This window comes from Phacochoerus africanus, chromosome 5 (genome assembly GCF_016906955.1).
Source record: "Phacochoerus africanus isolate WHEZ1 chromosome 5, ROS_Pafr_v1, whole genome shotgun sequence".
NCBI lineage: Eukaryota > Metazoa > Chordata > Mammalia > Artiodactyla > Suidae > Phacochoerus > Phacochoerus africanus.
The window spans coordinates 118,030,199-118,047,492 of record NC_062548.1 but is presented as its reverse complement, the minus strand read 5'-3'; the positions used below and the strand labels follow the sequence as shown (position 1 = coordinate 118,047,492).

Here is a 17,294-nt window from a genome sequence, read left to right as displayed (position 1 = left end):
GACCCCTGATGGCAGCCCCATGCCATCTGGAAGCTTGCAGTCATTCCTCTCTTTGGGCCACACATGTGCCCTGCCTGATTCGTCTTTCCCTGCTGAAGTCACTTCAGGGCAACACCCCCCGCGAGGAAGGGGTGAAGCGCCCTGACGCCACGCCACCTGTCCAGGTCCTGGCATGTTGAGAACCAGAAGCCTCCAGGGCCATGTCCTGAGCCTGTCCCTCGGGCCCAAGCAGGGCCCGGCACTCCATGCCCAGTCCAGTGCTCAGGCCTCGGGGACCCCAGGGCTGCGCTTAGGAAACCAAGTCTCCAGGAGGGCCCAGGGGGGAACTCACGCCCAGGTTTGCACGACCCCGGCCCCCACGCCCTATCCAAGCGGCCCTGAAGCACGGCTTTGTGGAAAGCGTGCTCTTTTTGGCCAACGCGTCATTCTTGCGGGAGGTAGCGACATCGCAGGGCAGAGGAAGGCGGCCCTACCTTCTGCTCCGGGCCTGCCTGCGTGCACACCCACAAGGGAGAGTGATAACATGCTGAGGAAGATGAGCAGATGGCTCGGGGCTGGGCCCCTCAAGGAGGCATGGCAAGGGGCTTGTTCTGGCATCAGTCAGGGGGCCTGTTTCATTCACTGTCTTTGCTGATGGGCTGAGCAAAGGAATGTAAAATATGCTTATCAAATCTGCAAGCAGCACAGCCGAGTTAGGAGGCGGCACTAATACTCTGAGAGGGAAGAATCTGATCCGCAGTGACTTGGAGCAGCTGGAAAACAGTAACACAATTAGCAGGAACAGATTTGAGCGCAGGTTGGTTTCCTCATCTGTCAAGTGATGGGACTGAATTAGTCAACCCTTCCAGTGAGAAGAGGCAGGAGCAGGGCAGAAATTCCAGTGAGCTGGGCTTTGGAGAGAGCAGGGTGGGGGCTGTGGTGGGGTGTGGGGCTGGACTTTTTGCTGTGCTCCCTACTCACGGGTCCCTTCAAGCTCTTTAACTTCTGAGTCTCGCTTCCCTCACCTACCAAATGGGGATAATAATATCTACTTGACAGCAGCGGCGGAGCAATTAATGGAGGCAGTATATGGCAAGTGGACACGTGAGCATCACTCAAGAATTGCTAACGTCCTCCGCCCCGCACATCCTGACCAGAACTACTCCCAAAAGTGCATCCCGCCTTCCTGCCCCCCCCCCTCCCCGTGCAAATCCCAGCTCCCTGCCCCACATGTGCAGCCATCACTCACGGCTGCAGACAAACCCAACATCTGGCTGGTACCGCAGCAGGGAGATACTGAGGAACACTGGGGCTCCGTGATCTTTCCAAAATACAAAGCTGATTATGTCACTCTGCGGAGCTTAAGCCCTCACTGAGGGGGCTCCCGGGGCCCCGCAGGATCAAGCCAAGCTCCTTAGCGCGGGTGAAGGAGGGCCCTAGGATCTAGCCAGCTGCCTCCCACCCACCACAAACTGACCACACCAGGTGCAAATTCGGGCTGCTTCTCTCCCTGGGATCTGAGCACAGACCCTTCCTTCTGCCCCGACTACCCTCCCCTCAGGCTGACCAGCAAACACTGGGCCTAGATTCCTCTCCCCTGGGCCCCTCCTCCCAACCCCACCTTGACTAAGCCTCCAGGTCCCTTCTCTCCTATAGCACCCACTCTCCAGCCCGGCAGCTGCCGGCTACGGCCCTGGCCAGGCCGCTAGCCCCTCAAGGGAAGGGACTCTGTCTTATTCACCTTGGCGTCCGTCCCCAACGCTCAGAGCGATACACCTGGCACAGGGCAGGCACCCAAAATACTTGATGGGTGACTGTCACACAGTGGGTGCTCAACAGACAAGTCCATACACGCAGAGAGAGGCACACGCACAAATCTGCAAACCTGCACAGATACAAGCAGGCAGGAGGCGCCAGGGCCGTCCCGTTCTTTGTGACTCCAAGTCGGGAAATACGACGACCAAAATGTATTTTCTAGTCTGAAACATCATCATGTCACTTTACATCTATGTAACTCTTGACAGCTCTCAGATCCCCTTCACATTTGGTGGCCTGTTAGATTAGGTGGTTACCATCAGCCTCTCTCAACTTGTGAGGCTATGATTTGACCTACATTTTAACACAGCTCACTGGGTGGATTATTTTAAGCCACATACAACTTCTCCTTCTGATAAGCCGGGCCATGACGATAATAATCTCTCGCCTTTGTACAGTACACGGTAATTAACAAAGCATTTTCACATACGTTATTTCATTTTATTCTTGCACTTCACAGAAAGTAGAGCCGGTGTTCTTTTTTTCCCATTACACAGGTGGGAAATCTGAAGCTCAGAGCAGTTATCTAACTTCCCTATCTAATACGAAGGGAAGACTCTAGGACCAAAATTTCAATCTTTTGATTCCCAGCCCGCGGGTCTTTACACGGCAACATGCCACTATACCCCCACTATGCCGTGTGCTACTGACCTGTGTACACATGCAGACACGCACACAGTGAGCCGTGAGCAGGCAGGCGAGCCAAGGGACAGGCACACGCTGACAGTCACCGGCACACATCCACACACAGCTGTCACAGGGGCCTCGGGTCTAGGCAGGGACCCCTCCCCCTAAGAGAGACATGTCCCACCCAGAGACAGCCAGCCAGACATACGTGCCCCCTTCAGAACACACACCGGATGCTACTGACCCAGCATCCGTTGAGCAGATGTCTCGAGTTGGTGTTTGAGTCCAGGGGATGAACTTGCCGGATCTAGCCAGCCACTTGCCCGGGCCCCCTGGGACAAGAAGCATGTCCAGCCTGTGCCAGCTGGCTGGCCCGCCTCCCAGGGCCTGTCTGTGGTCGTGGAATTCAGTGAAACGAATTGGCTTCTCTGGCAGGCGGAGCCCGGTTCTGGGTGCTGGAGCACCGGGCCTGCGGCTGCAGGCACAGAACCCCGTGGACCAGCCCACGCACGCGCGCGCAGGCGCACAGGCACAGCCCGCCCCGGCCAGGCCGGCAGAGCGGGGCGCCTCCGGCTGCCATGCAGCAGGGGCAGGGCGGTGGGAGCTGCTGTAACGCTCACACTTCCACTCGGCCCTCCGGAGCCCCCTGCCTTTTCTGCTCTCGGTCACCCCCCAAAGCGGTCACCTCCCAAAGCGCATCAGTCCTTTGTTTCAACTATTCAACATCAGTCAACAACTCCCTGACTGCTCAGTGGGCTCCGTATTATAATTCCTGATGGGGGTCTTCCATCCCTCCCAAAAGGCGGCACTCCTGGGGGCAGCAGCCTTGTTCTGTTGGCCCCTCCAAGCCCCCCACTTCTCCCGGGCCGCACATTGGGGGTGCTCCCAGGCCCTCCACATCCCTGCATCATGCTGGGGCCTCCAGAACCAGGACTCCCCCAAGCTTATTCCCAGCCCCCTGAGCCCAGCCGTGCCCACCCCTGTGGTCCTAGCGCTGCCATGAGGCCAGGCCCGTGGGTGTGCTCCAAAACATTTACTGAGCACCTACTGTGTACTGGATGTAAAGACAAGCAAATAGGGGAACTAATTCCCCACGGAAACACACAAGTGCCTGCTGCTGTGCTGAGGCTGGGATGGAGCGCGCCCTCTTGGCCGCCCCTAAGCCCCCTTGTGCTCTTCAGCATCCCACCCCGGCTCTGCACAGCCCACCTTCTCATCCCCAGCCCACCAAGCGCCCTCACTTTACGGAGGGACAGACTCTGCATAAAACGACTTTGTAGTCTTGTGACCATTACCCAGTTGCTCAACCTCTCTAAGCCTCAACTCCTCATCTGTAAAATGGGGATAACGACAGTGGGCGCCTCAGGTTATTGTAAGGATCGAGTGAGTCAATTGCCAGGTAGAGGAAACTCCTTTAGACGCCCTTCTACACTGCGCACACCTTCAGTGCGGTGATTGTGATTGCCTGTGGCTCTCCGCAGAGGCAGCGGAGGGCATGACCAGGCTCTGTGCCGAGCCCAGGGGCCAGAAAGAAGGACATCCCCCCCATTTCTCCACCATCCGAGGGCACCCTTCCAGCTCAGCTCCCCGCCTGCCCGCTTCCCTCTGCAGAGCTGAGCGCAGCTCCCCACCCAGGCTGTGTGCTTCTTGGTAGGAATGGCTCCAACCTCAGCCTGGGCGCAAGGGACCTGAGGGACCTTGGTCCCAGCCAGGGCCCCTCACTCGGGGCTCTGCAGGGAGCGCAGCCCCTGCCATAGGGAGTTAGGTCATCCTGCAACTTGCCTCAGTTTTGCTTCTGTTTGATGGGTGAAGGGACGAGGGGCCGTAGGCCTGCCTGTGCCTGTGAACCCAAGAGAAGAGAGCTTCTCCCACAGCCGGGCTCTCGGGGGACTTTCAACTCCCACCGCTCACGCCCTCCTCTGCATTGCCCCGCTCCTCTCCCACACCCCTCAGTCCCTTGGCTGCAGCAGATTTTCGCCGCAAAGATGCAGACAGGTTGGTAGTAGACAGGTGGAGGGGGAGGAAGCTAGGTAGGTGGAGAGACAGGCAGCTAGGTAGCCATCCACAGTACATTACAAGGTGAACGTAGTCTGTGCCGGGTCCCAGCCTTCCCCACTCCCACCGGCTCACGTAAACCTCCCACTTCACAGCTCAGCAGTCACGGCCCGAGTCCGTCCATACTCCAAACTGGGTCTGTCTCCAGAGGCCAGCTGCCCCCTGCCCAAGACGGGGGGCACTGACTGCAAAGTGGAACTTGACACGTAACAGCATCTAACTCAGGGGATTCCAGAGTCTCCAAATCCTAGAAGGGAGGTCCTGGTCAGCTCTGGGGTGGGCCTCGTTTACATTATCTATCTGCTCTCTGTGGCCGAGCATCTAATGGGCGCCACTGGGGCTAAAAGCAGATCCGCCATTCTTAGCGGCTGTGCTCCTGAGGAGGTGAGGGCAAATGCACGAGAGGGGTGCTGTTTCAGGGACCCCCGAGGGACCGTGACAAAGCAGAGAGCAGGTCCTGAGTGAGGACCACACGTGGGCTTCCGAGCACACTGAAGGCGGAGCGCGCCCCGGAGCAGGTGCCAGACCTGCGGGGCCAGCAGCACAGCCAGGAGTCAGCCGGGGAGAGCCCTGCTCGAGGAGGCCCCTGAGCTTGCGAACCAGAGCGCAGGAAGCGCTTGGTGCCCGAGCGACATCGGTACCTGCCAGGCCCCTAGGTTGGACTGAACTGAGGAGGGAAGCGCCTGGTCACAGTGCTGGCCATACATCGGTACATATGTGCGCACACGCACCGGGGCACACACGTGGTGTGCCCCGCCCAACACAAATAAGTACCCCCACTGCCGCTTCCACCCAGCAGGGCAGGGCGACCTCAGGAGGATCTGTCCTGGAGGAGGGGCCTTGAGGCGCAGGCGTGGCTAACCCATCTTCGTGCCTGCCTACCCCCTTCCCTTTACTAGGGCTTCCAGCAATGTTCATTCAGTTCGTCCTCGGACTCTGTGGACTCCTGGAGCCCTACCACGTGCCAGGTACAGAAAGGTACCTAAGTCTGAGGAGAAGGACAGAGACACTACGTGGACAGAGGGAAGCAGGCAGGGAGAAAGGGAAGGAAGCAGCGTGTCCACAGCACTGTCTGCACAGAAGAGCATATATCTGATGTATGTGCGCGTGCACTAGTGCACACATGTGTACCCAGAGTCATGCACACCAGCCTGTGTAGGTGAGCTCCTGCTGGAGACACGGTGCCCTCACTCTACCCCAGGGCAAGAGCACTGCCACCCAGAGAAAAGCACTCTCTGACCACCCTGACCTTCCATGTAAATCAGCGCTTTTGCACCAGCAGCAGAAGAGACGAGGCTAGAACTACGGCACTTAACAGCTGGGAGGCACTGCCCACTCTGTCCCCCTCACACCAGAGGCAGCCAGAAAGGCACAGAAGCCTGGGTTCTAACCCCAGCACCACCACTTACCAGCTGTGTGGCCTTAGACAAGTGACCTAACCTCTCTGAGCATCAGCATAGTCTTTAATAAGACAGGGTGATGGAAATAATGGAGCCTACCTCATGGAACAATTGCAGGAATGAAATCAGATAATGCAAGTACAGAGCTTAAAAGAGCACCTGGCAGATAGTCAGCACTCAATGCATTTGTTATGTTTCTGAGGCCAGAGGAGAGAGGGGAGCGGCAGGATCGGAGGCCCAGCATAGGGACTGGACTGCTAGCCAGGCACTGATTCACACTGGGGATCTGAGGAGGCCCTTCCAGCCCCAAGGCTTGGAATGCTCTCGGTCCCCTTTCCCGCTCCTTCTGCCCCTTTCTCCCCACTCCACGCGGGGCCTGGCACCCGTCTCCACGATCCCCTCTGAGCCAGGACCAAGGCGCCCGGTCTTCCTGCTGCTCACCTCCCGGCCCATTCCTCTAAGGCCAGCTCCCCCTCCCTTTACCCAGCTGACACCCCCACACACATCCCGCCCCTGAGCTAGGCCTCCACCCCCAGGCCTGCCTCCTCCCACCCTCCCCAAGCATATGGATGGCAGGGTGGGGGAGGCTGCAGGGAGAAGGGATGCTGGGCAGGGGCCAGGAAGAGACCACAGCCGCCTCTGTCTGTCACCACCCCCCCCCCAGCTCTGCACCCCGCCTGCTTGAGCCGGGCTCGGGGATGGTTCTCCTGTGAGGGGGGGTCTCATCCACTCTCATTTTCCTCTCTATCCTGCCCACAAAATCTTTCCTGAGTCCACACTCTGTGCTATACTCAGGCCCCGAGGGTCCACCCAGGCAACAGTGGCTGGGGCCCCGCCCCCCAGGGGCAGCCGTGGGGCTGGATATTATCCACGCCCGTACTTCTCGAACCCCCAGAGGGCTGGTTCAAACAGGGACTGCTGGGGCCCGTCCCCAGAGGTTCTGATTCCGCAGGTCTGGGGTGGGGCCCGAGCCTTTGCAGTTCTAACCCTTCCAGGTGCTGCTGGTACTTTGGGTTTAGGGATGGCATTTCAAGAAGCACTGGTTCTCTCTGTAATTCAGGACAGGCTGAAGCCAGGGCTTTGATCAGAGAGGAGAGAGAATTAGGGAAAGGGCACACCAGGCAGAGGAAGCAGCACAAACAAAGGCCCGGCAGCTCCAGGAAGTACCGGAGGGAAAGGTGCAAGGGGGGCAGGGAGGAGGCGGGAGGGCACGTGGGGCCAGGCGGTGAAGGGGCCAGTGGGCAGCCACACCCCTTCCCTCTGGCTCTCCAAACAGTTCTTTTGTGCCAGGTGCCCCTGGAAACTCTGCCAGGCTCCTTGGGCTGTGGCCAGGCCCATCTTCCCCTCTGCAGCCACACGGCCCCCCTGCCCCAGGCCTGGCTTTCACAGGCAGCCGCGGGCGACAGTCAGCATCTCTGCCTGCCCTCCCAGGGTGGCTCCCTGGAGCTGCAGGAGCTGGTCCAGAGGTGCGGGGAGGCGTGCCCGGTGAGCCAGCCCGCACGCCAGGGAGGAGCACCCGCCGTGCCCCAGCCCCCATCTATCCGCTCCCTCTATCAGCACCAGGCTCTGGGCCTGTGTGTGTGTTTGTTGCCTCTTGAGCCAGAGCAGTTACTATGGGTGGATAATAATAGCAGTCGTAATCCCTCATAATTGGACCAGACTTTGCTGTTTGCAGGGCACTCCATGCCCGTGACCTCATCTGACTTCCACAACCACCCCATAAAACACGCACAGCTAGAGTTACTATCCCCACTTTACAGCTGAGCAAATGCAAGCCCAGCGGGCCTGAAGTCACATCTCTCAGGCCTGGGGCCCCGGACTTGTGACTGTCTGCCCAGTGCTTTTTCCCTGTCCTGAACTGTCATGGTAGGGAGCCCGTCAGCTGCTCTCCATGGGAGGGGCCGGGGGCCCTGGATGGTCCAGGAAGCCCTGTCCGGTAACAGGAGGAATGGGGCCTGGCTCTCTCCTCCTCCCCCTTGGGTGGGGGGGCAGCAGACCACCAACTGCAAGGGCAGGCCATCACGCTCGGGGAGGAGGGTCAGGGCCACCTAACCTAACAGAGGAGCAAAGCTAGGCCCAAGGAGGGCAGAAAAAGGGTCATGGCCGCAGCTGCCACTCGAGAGCCCAGGTGGCCACAGGGGGCCCCAACACGATGGTGGCAGGGTCTGGGTCCGCTGCTGCCTGAGTTCTGGGCAGAGGTAGCTCTAAAGGCCCATGGGATCAGAAAGAAGGGGACTGACCTGTAACCCCCTAGGAGCCTCGCCCAGTGGGCCACAGCATATGCACTTTCTCCCCAGCTTGTGGGTTTACAGCCCCTCTCCCCCAACCTTGTCCCGCAGCACTCTGCAAGATTCTGAGCTGGGAAGGCAGGTATCTGGGCTCCTACACACACACACACACACACACACATGCACGCATGTTGTGTGTGTGTGCACGTGTACACATGTGTCCCACACCAGGACCCAGGCAGGTGGTGCTGGGGGAAGGGCTCCAATGCAGGAGACCAGGCTCTCATCCAGACCCACCACCAAGCAGCCGGCCTTGGCTTCCTTGTCTGCAAATCAGGGCCATCTGACCTTGCCCCGCTTGTTTCAAGGACTGTCCTCCAGGTCCAAATGGATGGAAACCACCCAGAAAAGAGAAACTGGCTCTAAGAATGAGGGAGCCCCGAAGGAGCTGAGCACGCGTGAGGGGAGGGTGGGCAGGGAGCAGGTCTCAGAACTGTCCCCATGGTGGGTCAGCTGAGCCGAGTCTCCCCAGAGTGCTCAGGAGCCCCACACCTGGCATCGGGTGTCCACTCTGGCCCCACGAGTGTGCCCTGCCACTCCCGGAAACCACCCGGCATCACCACCCCGACCCCTGCCCAGGGAAGGGAGAGCAGGCGAGGGACCTGACTGCGGGGTCCGGGGCATGGCAGATGGGGCACCCAGGGAGGCCGTGGCTGGGTCTACCATGCCACTGACAGAGGGTTGGGAAGAGAGAGTCTGGATGCCGGGGGTTTGAGCGGCTTTACCTCACAGCTTGGTGAGGTCCCCAAGTACCCGTCAGGGCCCAGCAAGGACGCCCACCCGTCTGCTGTGATTGCCTCTAACTTCCTGAAGCCCCTCCTGCAATTCGGCAGAAGGATGAAGACGTCACCCCTCACGGGGCTCTGAAAACAGGGAGGTCACGAGCATGGAGTGACACTCGCTCGGAGCCAGGGGTGGGGATGGGGCGGGAAATCACTGTCTCCACCCTGACAGGTGCCGCCTGCGCCCTCAGCACACCGAGGGGCGCCTGGCTGTCTGTGCAGAGAGGGGAGCCCTCACGGGGCCTTGCGTCGACAGCCCCCCGAACTTGCCTTTGGCCTCCCCAAAGCCACAGAACCCCCTGGGGAAACAGAGGCGGCTAAACCAGGTAAGGTGACTCACCTGCAGACACACGGCTAGCAAGAGGCCAGTCCAGAAAGGAAGCCTCTTCAAGGCGGGCCCCTAACAACTGTATAGACCCGGGGACCGAAGCTCTGCTCGCACGGACCATCACAGGGCTTGAAAGACTGAGTCCTGGAGCCTGACCACCAGGGTGTGACCTCTCCAGGCCTCAGTGTGCTCAGCACCAAACCAGGGCGGTCAGTCCTCCCTACGGCCCTTGAAGGCTGAACGGCGCGGTCCAGCGCCCAGCACCCCCTGGGCTCCGCTGCCTGGGGACGCACCCTGCCCTGCCCTCCCCGGGCTCAGCGGGAGCCAGCTGCTCACCTTGCGGTCCTCTTCCCGCTCCGGAGCGGAGCCGCTGGTGTCCCCGGGGCCGCTGGCGGGCATCGCGGGCAGCTGGGCGGTGGGAGGCAGGCTGGGGCTGCGCGGGGCTGGGGGGCTGCTGGGCTTTGGGGAAGGAATTATCGTGGTCTTGGTAAGCAAGAGTTAAAACTTAGACATAGATCCTCGTGCGGAGTGAAATTCTGCTGAAACGTGGCCTCGGCCTCAGGCTGCCTGTGGGTTGGGCTTCCAGTGGCTCCACCTGCGGGGTGGGGGGGGGAGGGGGGAGAGAAGAGGGGTCAGCAGGGCAGGGCCTGCCCAACCCGGGTCCCACCTGACCCCCACCCCTCCTGGCCAAACCCTCAGCCCCAGGGCCTCGCTGGCCTGTGAGGCCTGCTCCTCTGACCTGACTCCCCTTTCGGCTCCGGCCAGCCCGGCACCCGGCACCCAGCACCCCAGCGAGCAAGCGGGGAAACCGAGGCGGGCTGGGCGGCAGGGCCCCGCCTGGCTTCCCTCAGGGCCTCCGCGTGGCTGTGGCACAGTGGGTGCCACTTCTGGGACTTCCAGCTGCCTCCCGCCTCCTCCTGTCTCTTCATTCACGTCTGCTCTTTCCTTTGAAAGCTCTCCGCACCCGCCCTCCCACCCCAACCGCCCCCTGGGAAATCCCAGAGGTCCCGGCCCAGGCACATTTTCCTTCTCATCTGTCCTCCCCGCACCTCCACCCCCACGCCGCTCCCACCACGTGGAGGAAGTGAGCGGCAGTCACAGGATGTAGTGAAATGAATGTCACCTCACTTTAGGACCAGCGCCTGGGCCCGGAGAAAGCTGAGGTCGGACTCTGAAGGCCTAGGTGTGCAGGGCTGTCGAGGGGACGCCCTCGGAAGGTGCAGGGGAGAGGCTGCGGTGGCCACACCAAGGGGATGTGTGCCAGGCCTCCCCCCACCCCATGCAACGGCCCCATCTGCCCTCAGAAACTGGTGGCTCCAGGGGGCCCTGCAAAGGCACAGGGCTGAATTTTAGGGGCTTTTCAGCCTCCCTGCTTCAGGTGTGGGCCTCAAGCCAGTGAACTAACAAAGCCCGTGCTGCAGGCCTCGGCCGGGGTGGGGGGTGGGGGCATTGCGGCTTCAACCCCTTTGCTCCCAGACACTGAGTTCGGCTCCCCACCCCCCAGGAGGAGCCTGGGCCAAGCCCCTGCCTCCGGTGAGCCAGCCAGGACCGGGAGGGGCCTGGCAGGAGGAGGAAAGTGGGAGGCAGGCTGGACCTGGGCCCACCCACACCCTTCCCCTTCTAGTTCCCGGTTCTGCTTCCCCCGCTCGCCCCCCCCCCTCCTCCGGGGCTTCATCTCCCAGCCCCCTCCAGCCAGGGCTCCCTGGAAAACCAGGAACCGGAGGACCAGGCTCGGGCTTGGGTCTCCTTCGGGCACGGGTCCCTCCCCCCGGGAAGGGCGCTGGGCTGGGAGGTGGGGCCCCCAGTCCCAGCTCTGCTCCCAGTGTGGAGGGGGAAGCTGGCACTGGGAGGGGCCTCCTTAGGGCCCTAAGTTGAAATCCAGACAGAAGAAGGCGCGCTGGGAGCCCCAGGTGAGCCCTAAGCCACCACAGGTGCAAGTCACCTGCCCTGCTGGGCTCAGCACAGTGCTTGGGCTGGTGAACTGAGGGAGAGCAACGAGAGCAGCTCAGGGTGCCTGATGCCGGGCGAAGCACCGCACAGCCCTTCCTCTTTGGGCGCAACCAGTATCACTGCCATCGACTGCTGATTCTAAGGCTGAGAAAGGCTACAGTCTGTCCATGTTCCAGGGTCAGAGCAGAGGCTTCAATCCAGATCGCTGACTCTCAAGCTCTGAGGGGTCTCTGTGAAGCTCCCACCCCCGACTTGCAGCACCCGGCAGAGGCAACCTCGAGAGCACATCAGAGAACCCGTCGGACCCAGACCTCCGCGAGGCTTCAGCTCCCCGTGGGCCAGCGAGTCCCGCTCCGGCCCACTGCGCGTGTGTCAGCACCGCCATCCGCAATCACCCCCGCAGCAAACCTTCAGGAGGATGCGGAAGCCGAGAGGCAGTCCGGCCGGGAGGACAGCTGAACCCACCGAACCCAGAGTCAGCAGATGTGGTTCTAATTCTGCCTGGGCTTCTCTGGGCCTCGGTTTCCTCCCCCATAAAATGGAAGAGTTGGGCTGGACAGTCTTCCGGGATGTCTTCTAGCCCCTCCTTGCCAAGCTGCTGGAGGCCCCAAGGGCAAAGGGCAGGAGCGGAAGAGGCCTAGCACGGGGTCCGTGCAGAGCCAGGCACAACGGGGGTCAGGGCAGGCGACCCTCTCAATGCATTTGTCTCAGGGCTGCCCAGAGGTCTAGAAGCACCCAGGGGCTTCGGTAAGAAAACACACTTTGAGAGAACTTGCGGTGGCCAGTGAGAAGAGGAAGGAGCCGGGGGGAAAAGCAGAACATCGCGGGGCGCTGACCCCGAGGCAGACACCCCGAAAGGAGAGGAAGTACCCTTTCCTCCCCGCCTGCCTCTGCTCAGCCCCGCTACGGGCTGCACACGCTGTCCACACAGCAATACGGCTGACCTGGGTCAGTCTTCAGGCTCCTTTGTGTAACTCGATGGAACAGACTTGCCAGTCGGTGTCCCGGGGAGTCACCTAGCCCCATCAGAGCCATCCGGCACACCAGGGTCTGCACAGCGCCAGGGTCCACTGTGGTGGCCAAGGCCCAGGCCCGGATACGGCACTTCCCGCCTGCGCTGGGAAGCTTCCTTCTTCTCCCAAGCGGCCCTGCTGGGGGGAGAGACCTGCTCCTGGGCCCAGGGCCCAACATGGCAGCGTGTGTCCACTACTACGACAACGACGGTCCCCGTCAGGCACGGCCCTGCTGCTCCTGGCAGCTCTTCTCCCAAGTCAAGGGGACCACCAGTGAATGAAAACCCTCGCCAAGGGAGTTCCCGTTGTGGCTCCATGGTAACAAAACCGACTAGTATCCATGAGGACTTGGGTTCCATCCCCGGCCTTGCTCAGTGGATTAAGGATCTGGCATTGCTGGGAGTTGCGGTGTAGATTGCAGAGGTGGCTCGGTGTAGGTGGGTAGCTCTAGCTCCGATTGGACCCCTAGCCTGTGAACTTCCATATGCTGTGGGTGTGGCCCTAAGAAGCAAAAAAAAAAAAAAACCAGAAAAGAAAAAACAAACCTCGCCAAGAACCCTACCGCAGTGACAGGCAGCTTTCATTTTCTCCTGTACGCGGCTAAGGTCCACAGTCGCCATGAAAAAAGTTTATAACAACTTTAAAAAACTGTTTTGAGGAACCCCATCCTGAAAATGTCTGATGCGGTGACCATCTCTACTGCTTCAGTTACGAAACTGCCGTGGAGCAGGATTGGGATCTTGAATATATACATCTAGTTGTGCTTCCTTCTAAATTCAATGTAGTAGAAAGATTTTTTTAAGAAGACATCAAGTCGGGAGTTCCTGCCGTGGCTCAGCGGAAATGAATCCGACCAGCATCCATGAGGACGCAGGTTCTGTCCCTGGCCTCGCTCAGTGGGTTAAGGATCCAGCGTTGTTGTGAGCTGTGGTGCAGGTCGAAGACGCGGCTTGGATCCCGCGTTGCTGTGGCTGTGGCGTAGGCCGGCGACTACAGCTCCGATTCAACCCCTGGCCTGGGAACCTCCATATGTCCCGAGTGCAGCCCTAAAAAGACCGAAAAAAAAAAAAAAAGAAGACCTCAAGTCATAATATTGGGCTGAACTGAGACAAGACACCACCAACAAAAGGTGGGGTTCTGGAGAGCAGACTCCGAGTAGGCACATTTCAGACAGCACGTGAAAAGCGATTTACAGCAGAGTCCTTTAAAGACACTTGGCAGATAGCCCCTCGTCCCTCCAGGACCACGGGTAAAGAGGATGCATGTTTGAAAATAAACAAAAGGTGAATGAAATCAGCAAAATCCCTAGACCCAGCACCCCCAGAAGTCCGAAGGTTTACTCTGGAGGGCATGATAGAGAGGGTCTTTGCTCAGAGAGTCAACTAGCACAGTTGAGAGTAAGAGTAATAAACCAAAACCAAGGAGATGAAGGTTATTTTAAAGGCTGATGCTGCCTCCCCATCCCCACCCCCACTGGGCTCCTAGATCACCGGCGGCCGACCTTTACCTCCTTCTCTGGGGAAGCTAATCATTGCAAGAGCAAAGGCCTGAGGATACAGATACTGACACCAGAACCCCAATGGTGTCCAAGCAGCTTGTTGAGGTCAACCAATGCGGATTTGCAACTCAACCAGCCCCGCCATCACGTTCAGAGTTTCCAGTTAGCTCTTCAGTTCCCTGCTTTTTTTTTTGTTCTTTGGGGGGGGGGTTTGTTTTTGTCTTTTCCAGGGCCACACTCTTGGCATATGGAGGTTCCCAAGCTAGGGGTCTAATCAGAGCTGTTGCTGCTGGCCTATGCCAGGGCCACAGCAACGCCAGATCCAAGCCATGTCTTTGACCTACACCACAGCTCACGGCAACGCCGGATCCTTAACCCACGGAGCAAGGCCAGGGATCGAACCCGCAACCTCATGGTTCCTAGTCGGATCTGTTAACCACTGAGCCACGAAGGGAACTCCTTCGGTTCCCTGTTCTTAATCCTGAAAGGACAACCAAGGACTACTAGACATCTGGGGAAGCCTCTAACTTGGAAGATAAAAATCAGAACAAATCCACCAAAACCAAAACCAAACACAACTTGCAGGAAACAGACTTTATGCAGAGAAGATACTACATTCATGAAAGAAGAATGTGATGTTATTTTTAAAAAAGAGCATTCAGAGCACAAAAAGGAATTTGTAGAAATAAAAATCATGCTAGTTGAAATGTAAAAGTCAACAGAAGTGGTATATTAATAAGGAAAAAAAGTAAGAGTTCCCTGATGGTGCAGTGGGTTAAGGACCTAGCATTACCACTGCTGTGGCTTGGGTTCAATCCCTGGTCTGGGAACTTCCATAGCAAAAAAAGAAAGAAAGAAAAAAATAAGAAAAGAGAATTGGTCCAGAAGTTTTCATATCTGAAAAATAAGACAGAAGGAAAGAAAGAAAGAGAGAGAGAGAGAAAGGAAGAAAGAACGAACAAAAGAACAACAGGAGGGGAGAAAGTTACCAATGAAATAATCCAAGAGAATGACCCGGAACTGAAAGACATGAGTTGCCTAATTGAAAAGGCCCAGTGACTATCCCACACAACAGACGAAACAGACCCACACCAAGACACATCACTGCAAAACTTCAGGACCCTGAGACAAAGAGAAGACCCTACAAGTTTCTAGAGGGAGAAGAAGTGACATAAAATTTCAGGAATCAGGATGGCTTTAGACTGATCAGTGTTCGTACCGAAAGCAAGAAGACAAAGGACTAGTACCCCTGAAAAGTTTAAAATGATTCTCCAATTAGAATTCTCTACCCAGACTAATTATCATTTAAGTGTGAAAGGAGAATAAAGATATTTGCAGACACTCCTTTCTCGAAAAGCGCCGGAAGATGTCCTCAAAGATGCAGGAGGCCCGGGGGACCAGATCTATGCGGTGGGCCCGAGACTCAGCCTGCTCTCTACCCTCTACCACTGAACCGTCTTTTTTCTTTTCTTTTTGCTTTTTAGCTGCCCCTGTGGCATATGGAGGTTCCCAGGCTAGCAGATGAATCGGAGCTGCCTGCCTACACCACAGCCACAGCCACACCAGATCCAAGCCGCATCTGGGCCCTATGCTACAGCTCATGACAACACCGGATCCTTAACCCACAGAGCGGGGCCAGGGATTGAACCTGCATCCTCATGGATGCTAGTTGGATTCATTTTCACTGAGCCACAACGGAACCTCCTGAACCGTCTTTTCAACCTGACCAAACTACAGGTGTCACTCACTGAACTAAGTCTGTGGTCTGAACCTGTGGACTAAATGGATCTGGATGAAGACGGAGGGCTTCCCGGGCTATCTGCTCCCGACGGGGGAGTGGACTGAGCAGGGAGAGGAAGTCAGCTCCGGGGAACAGGGATTCCAACCAGAAGGAGGGCAGAAGGATGCCAGAGACAACCACAAAGCGAAGTCCCAGAATGGCAGCCACACAAAACGTGCCTCAGGCCCAGAGAGCAAGGGAGTGGATAACTCAAAAACGGAACTGAACTGTTCGACCTGATGGGGCTGCCGTTACGAAAACCACACAGACAGCTGATCAGAGGTGCGCAGGCATGAGTGACAGTACAAAGAAAATAAGGCAGATAAAGAAATAAGGTAATTATTAATTTCGGGGGGAAGGAAACTATTGCAGTACAATATAAGGCTCGGTTGAGTTCACAAGTTCATATATATATATGTGTAACATATATGTATGCATGCGGACATATATATGCATGTATGTAGCTGTATGTATAAATATATATGTGTGTGTGTGTATATAAAACATGGTGTATTAATTTCCTAGGCTTCTATTACAAATTGCCGCAAAATTAATGGCTTAAAATAACAGATTTGTTTCCTGCAATTCTGGAAGGTAGAAGTCCAAAGTGGGTCTCGTCACTGGGCTGAAATCAAGGTGCTGGCAGGCTGCGTTCTCTTCCGGAGGCCCTGGGGAGAACCCGCTTTCCTGACTTTTTCAGCTTCGAGAGGCTGCCCATATCCCTTGGCTCCTGGCCCCCTTGCATCGTCAAAGCCAGCAATGGTCCGTCTGTGTTCCTCGGACTCTCCTGCCTCTTTCACTGCCAAGGACCCTCGCAATGACATTGGGACCACTCAGATGACCCACAGGAAATCGCCCCAGCTCACAATCCTTACCTTAGTCACATCCGCAAAGGCTCTTTTGCCACCTAAGGTAACACATTCACAGGTTTAGGGGGTTAGGATATAGCTGTCTTTGGGGGGGGCCATCGTCCTGCCTGCTGCATGTATACATGTATGTATACTCTTTTTTTTTTTTTTTTGCTGTCTTTTTGCCTTTTCTAGGGCCGCTCCTGTGGCATGTGGAGGTTCCCAGGCTAGGGGTCTAATCGGAGCTATTGCTGCCGGCCTACACCAGAGCCATAGCAACGCGGGATCCGAGCAGCGTCTGTGACCTACACTGCAGCTCACGGCAACTGCAGATCCTTAACCCACTGAGCCAGGCCAGGGATCGAACCCAGAACCTCAGGGTTCCTAGTACGGATTTGTTAACCACTGAGCCAGGAGGAGAACTCCTGTATGTATGTTCTTACGTGCATAAAACCTCGTTGAAAGAACACTGGTAAGGTACCATTAATATAGCATGCCAACCACCAGAACTTTTAGGAGAATGGCTGGATAGAAATCCATCGTTGGCCAATTAAGAGAGCTAAATTCTTATTTACTAAAGAGGAAATCAATGGAAAGTGGAAGAGTCAAAAATATGCACATTACTCAGATCCACGAGATGAAAAATCGCTAGAAGCAGCAGCTAAACAGGGTTGCCTCGAGGAGAAGGCAAGGAACAACTGCACTTGCTGAAGACACGCTCGTCCCATTTGACATCTTAAATTATATGCATGTACTACTGTGAAGAACTAAAAAAACAATTTTTAAAAAGAGAGAATGGGTCTGGGAATAAGGGCTTGCATTCCAGCTGCAACCACTGAAGGAGGGGTTTGGCCTCCTCGGTAAGAGTGCAGCTAAGTCCTTCCACCTCTGTTACTCTATGAAACCATCACATCCCACAGAATAACCATCA

The 17,294-nt window shown here is 57.2% G+C and overlaps 1 protein-coding gene across 5 annotated transcripts in view; it reads right to left on the bottom strand.

Annotated features, from left to right (window-relative positions):
* Window positions 1-17,294, bottom strand: part of DNMT3A (DNA methyltransferase 3 alpha) — a 106,688-nt gene that overhangs the window by 69,425 nt on the left and 19,969 nt on the right. For 4 of the 5 annotated variants that reach the window (XR_007135194.1, XR_007135195.1, XM_047782509.1 and 1 more), the window contains exon 2: window positions 9,611-9,869. Coding sequence is in view for 3 of the 5 variants with exons in the window: in XM_047782509.1 (XP_047638465.1) it covers window positions 9,611-9,673 (63 nt within the window). In the remaining 2 variants the exon portion in view is untranslated. Of the gene's footprint in view, window positions 1-9,610; window positions 9,870-10,402; window positions 10,883-17,294 lie in introns of those variants that run through there. The other variant, XM_047782507.1, reaches the window with a different exon arrangement.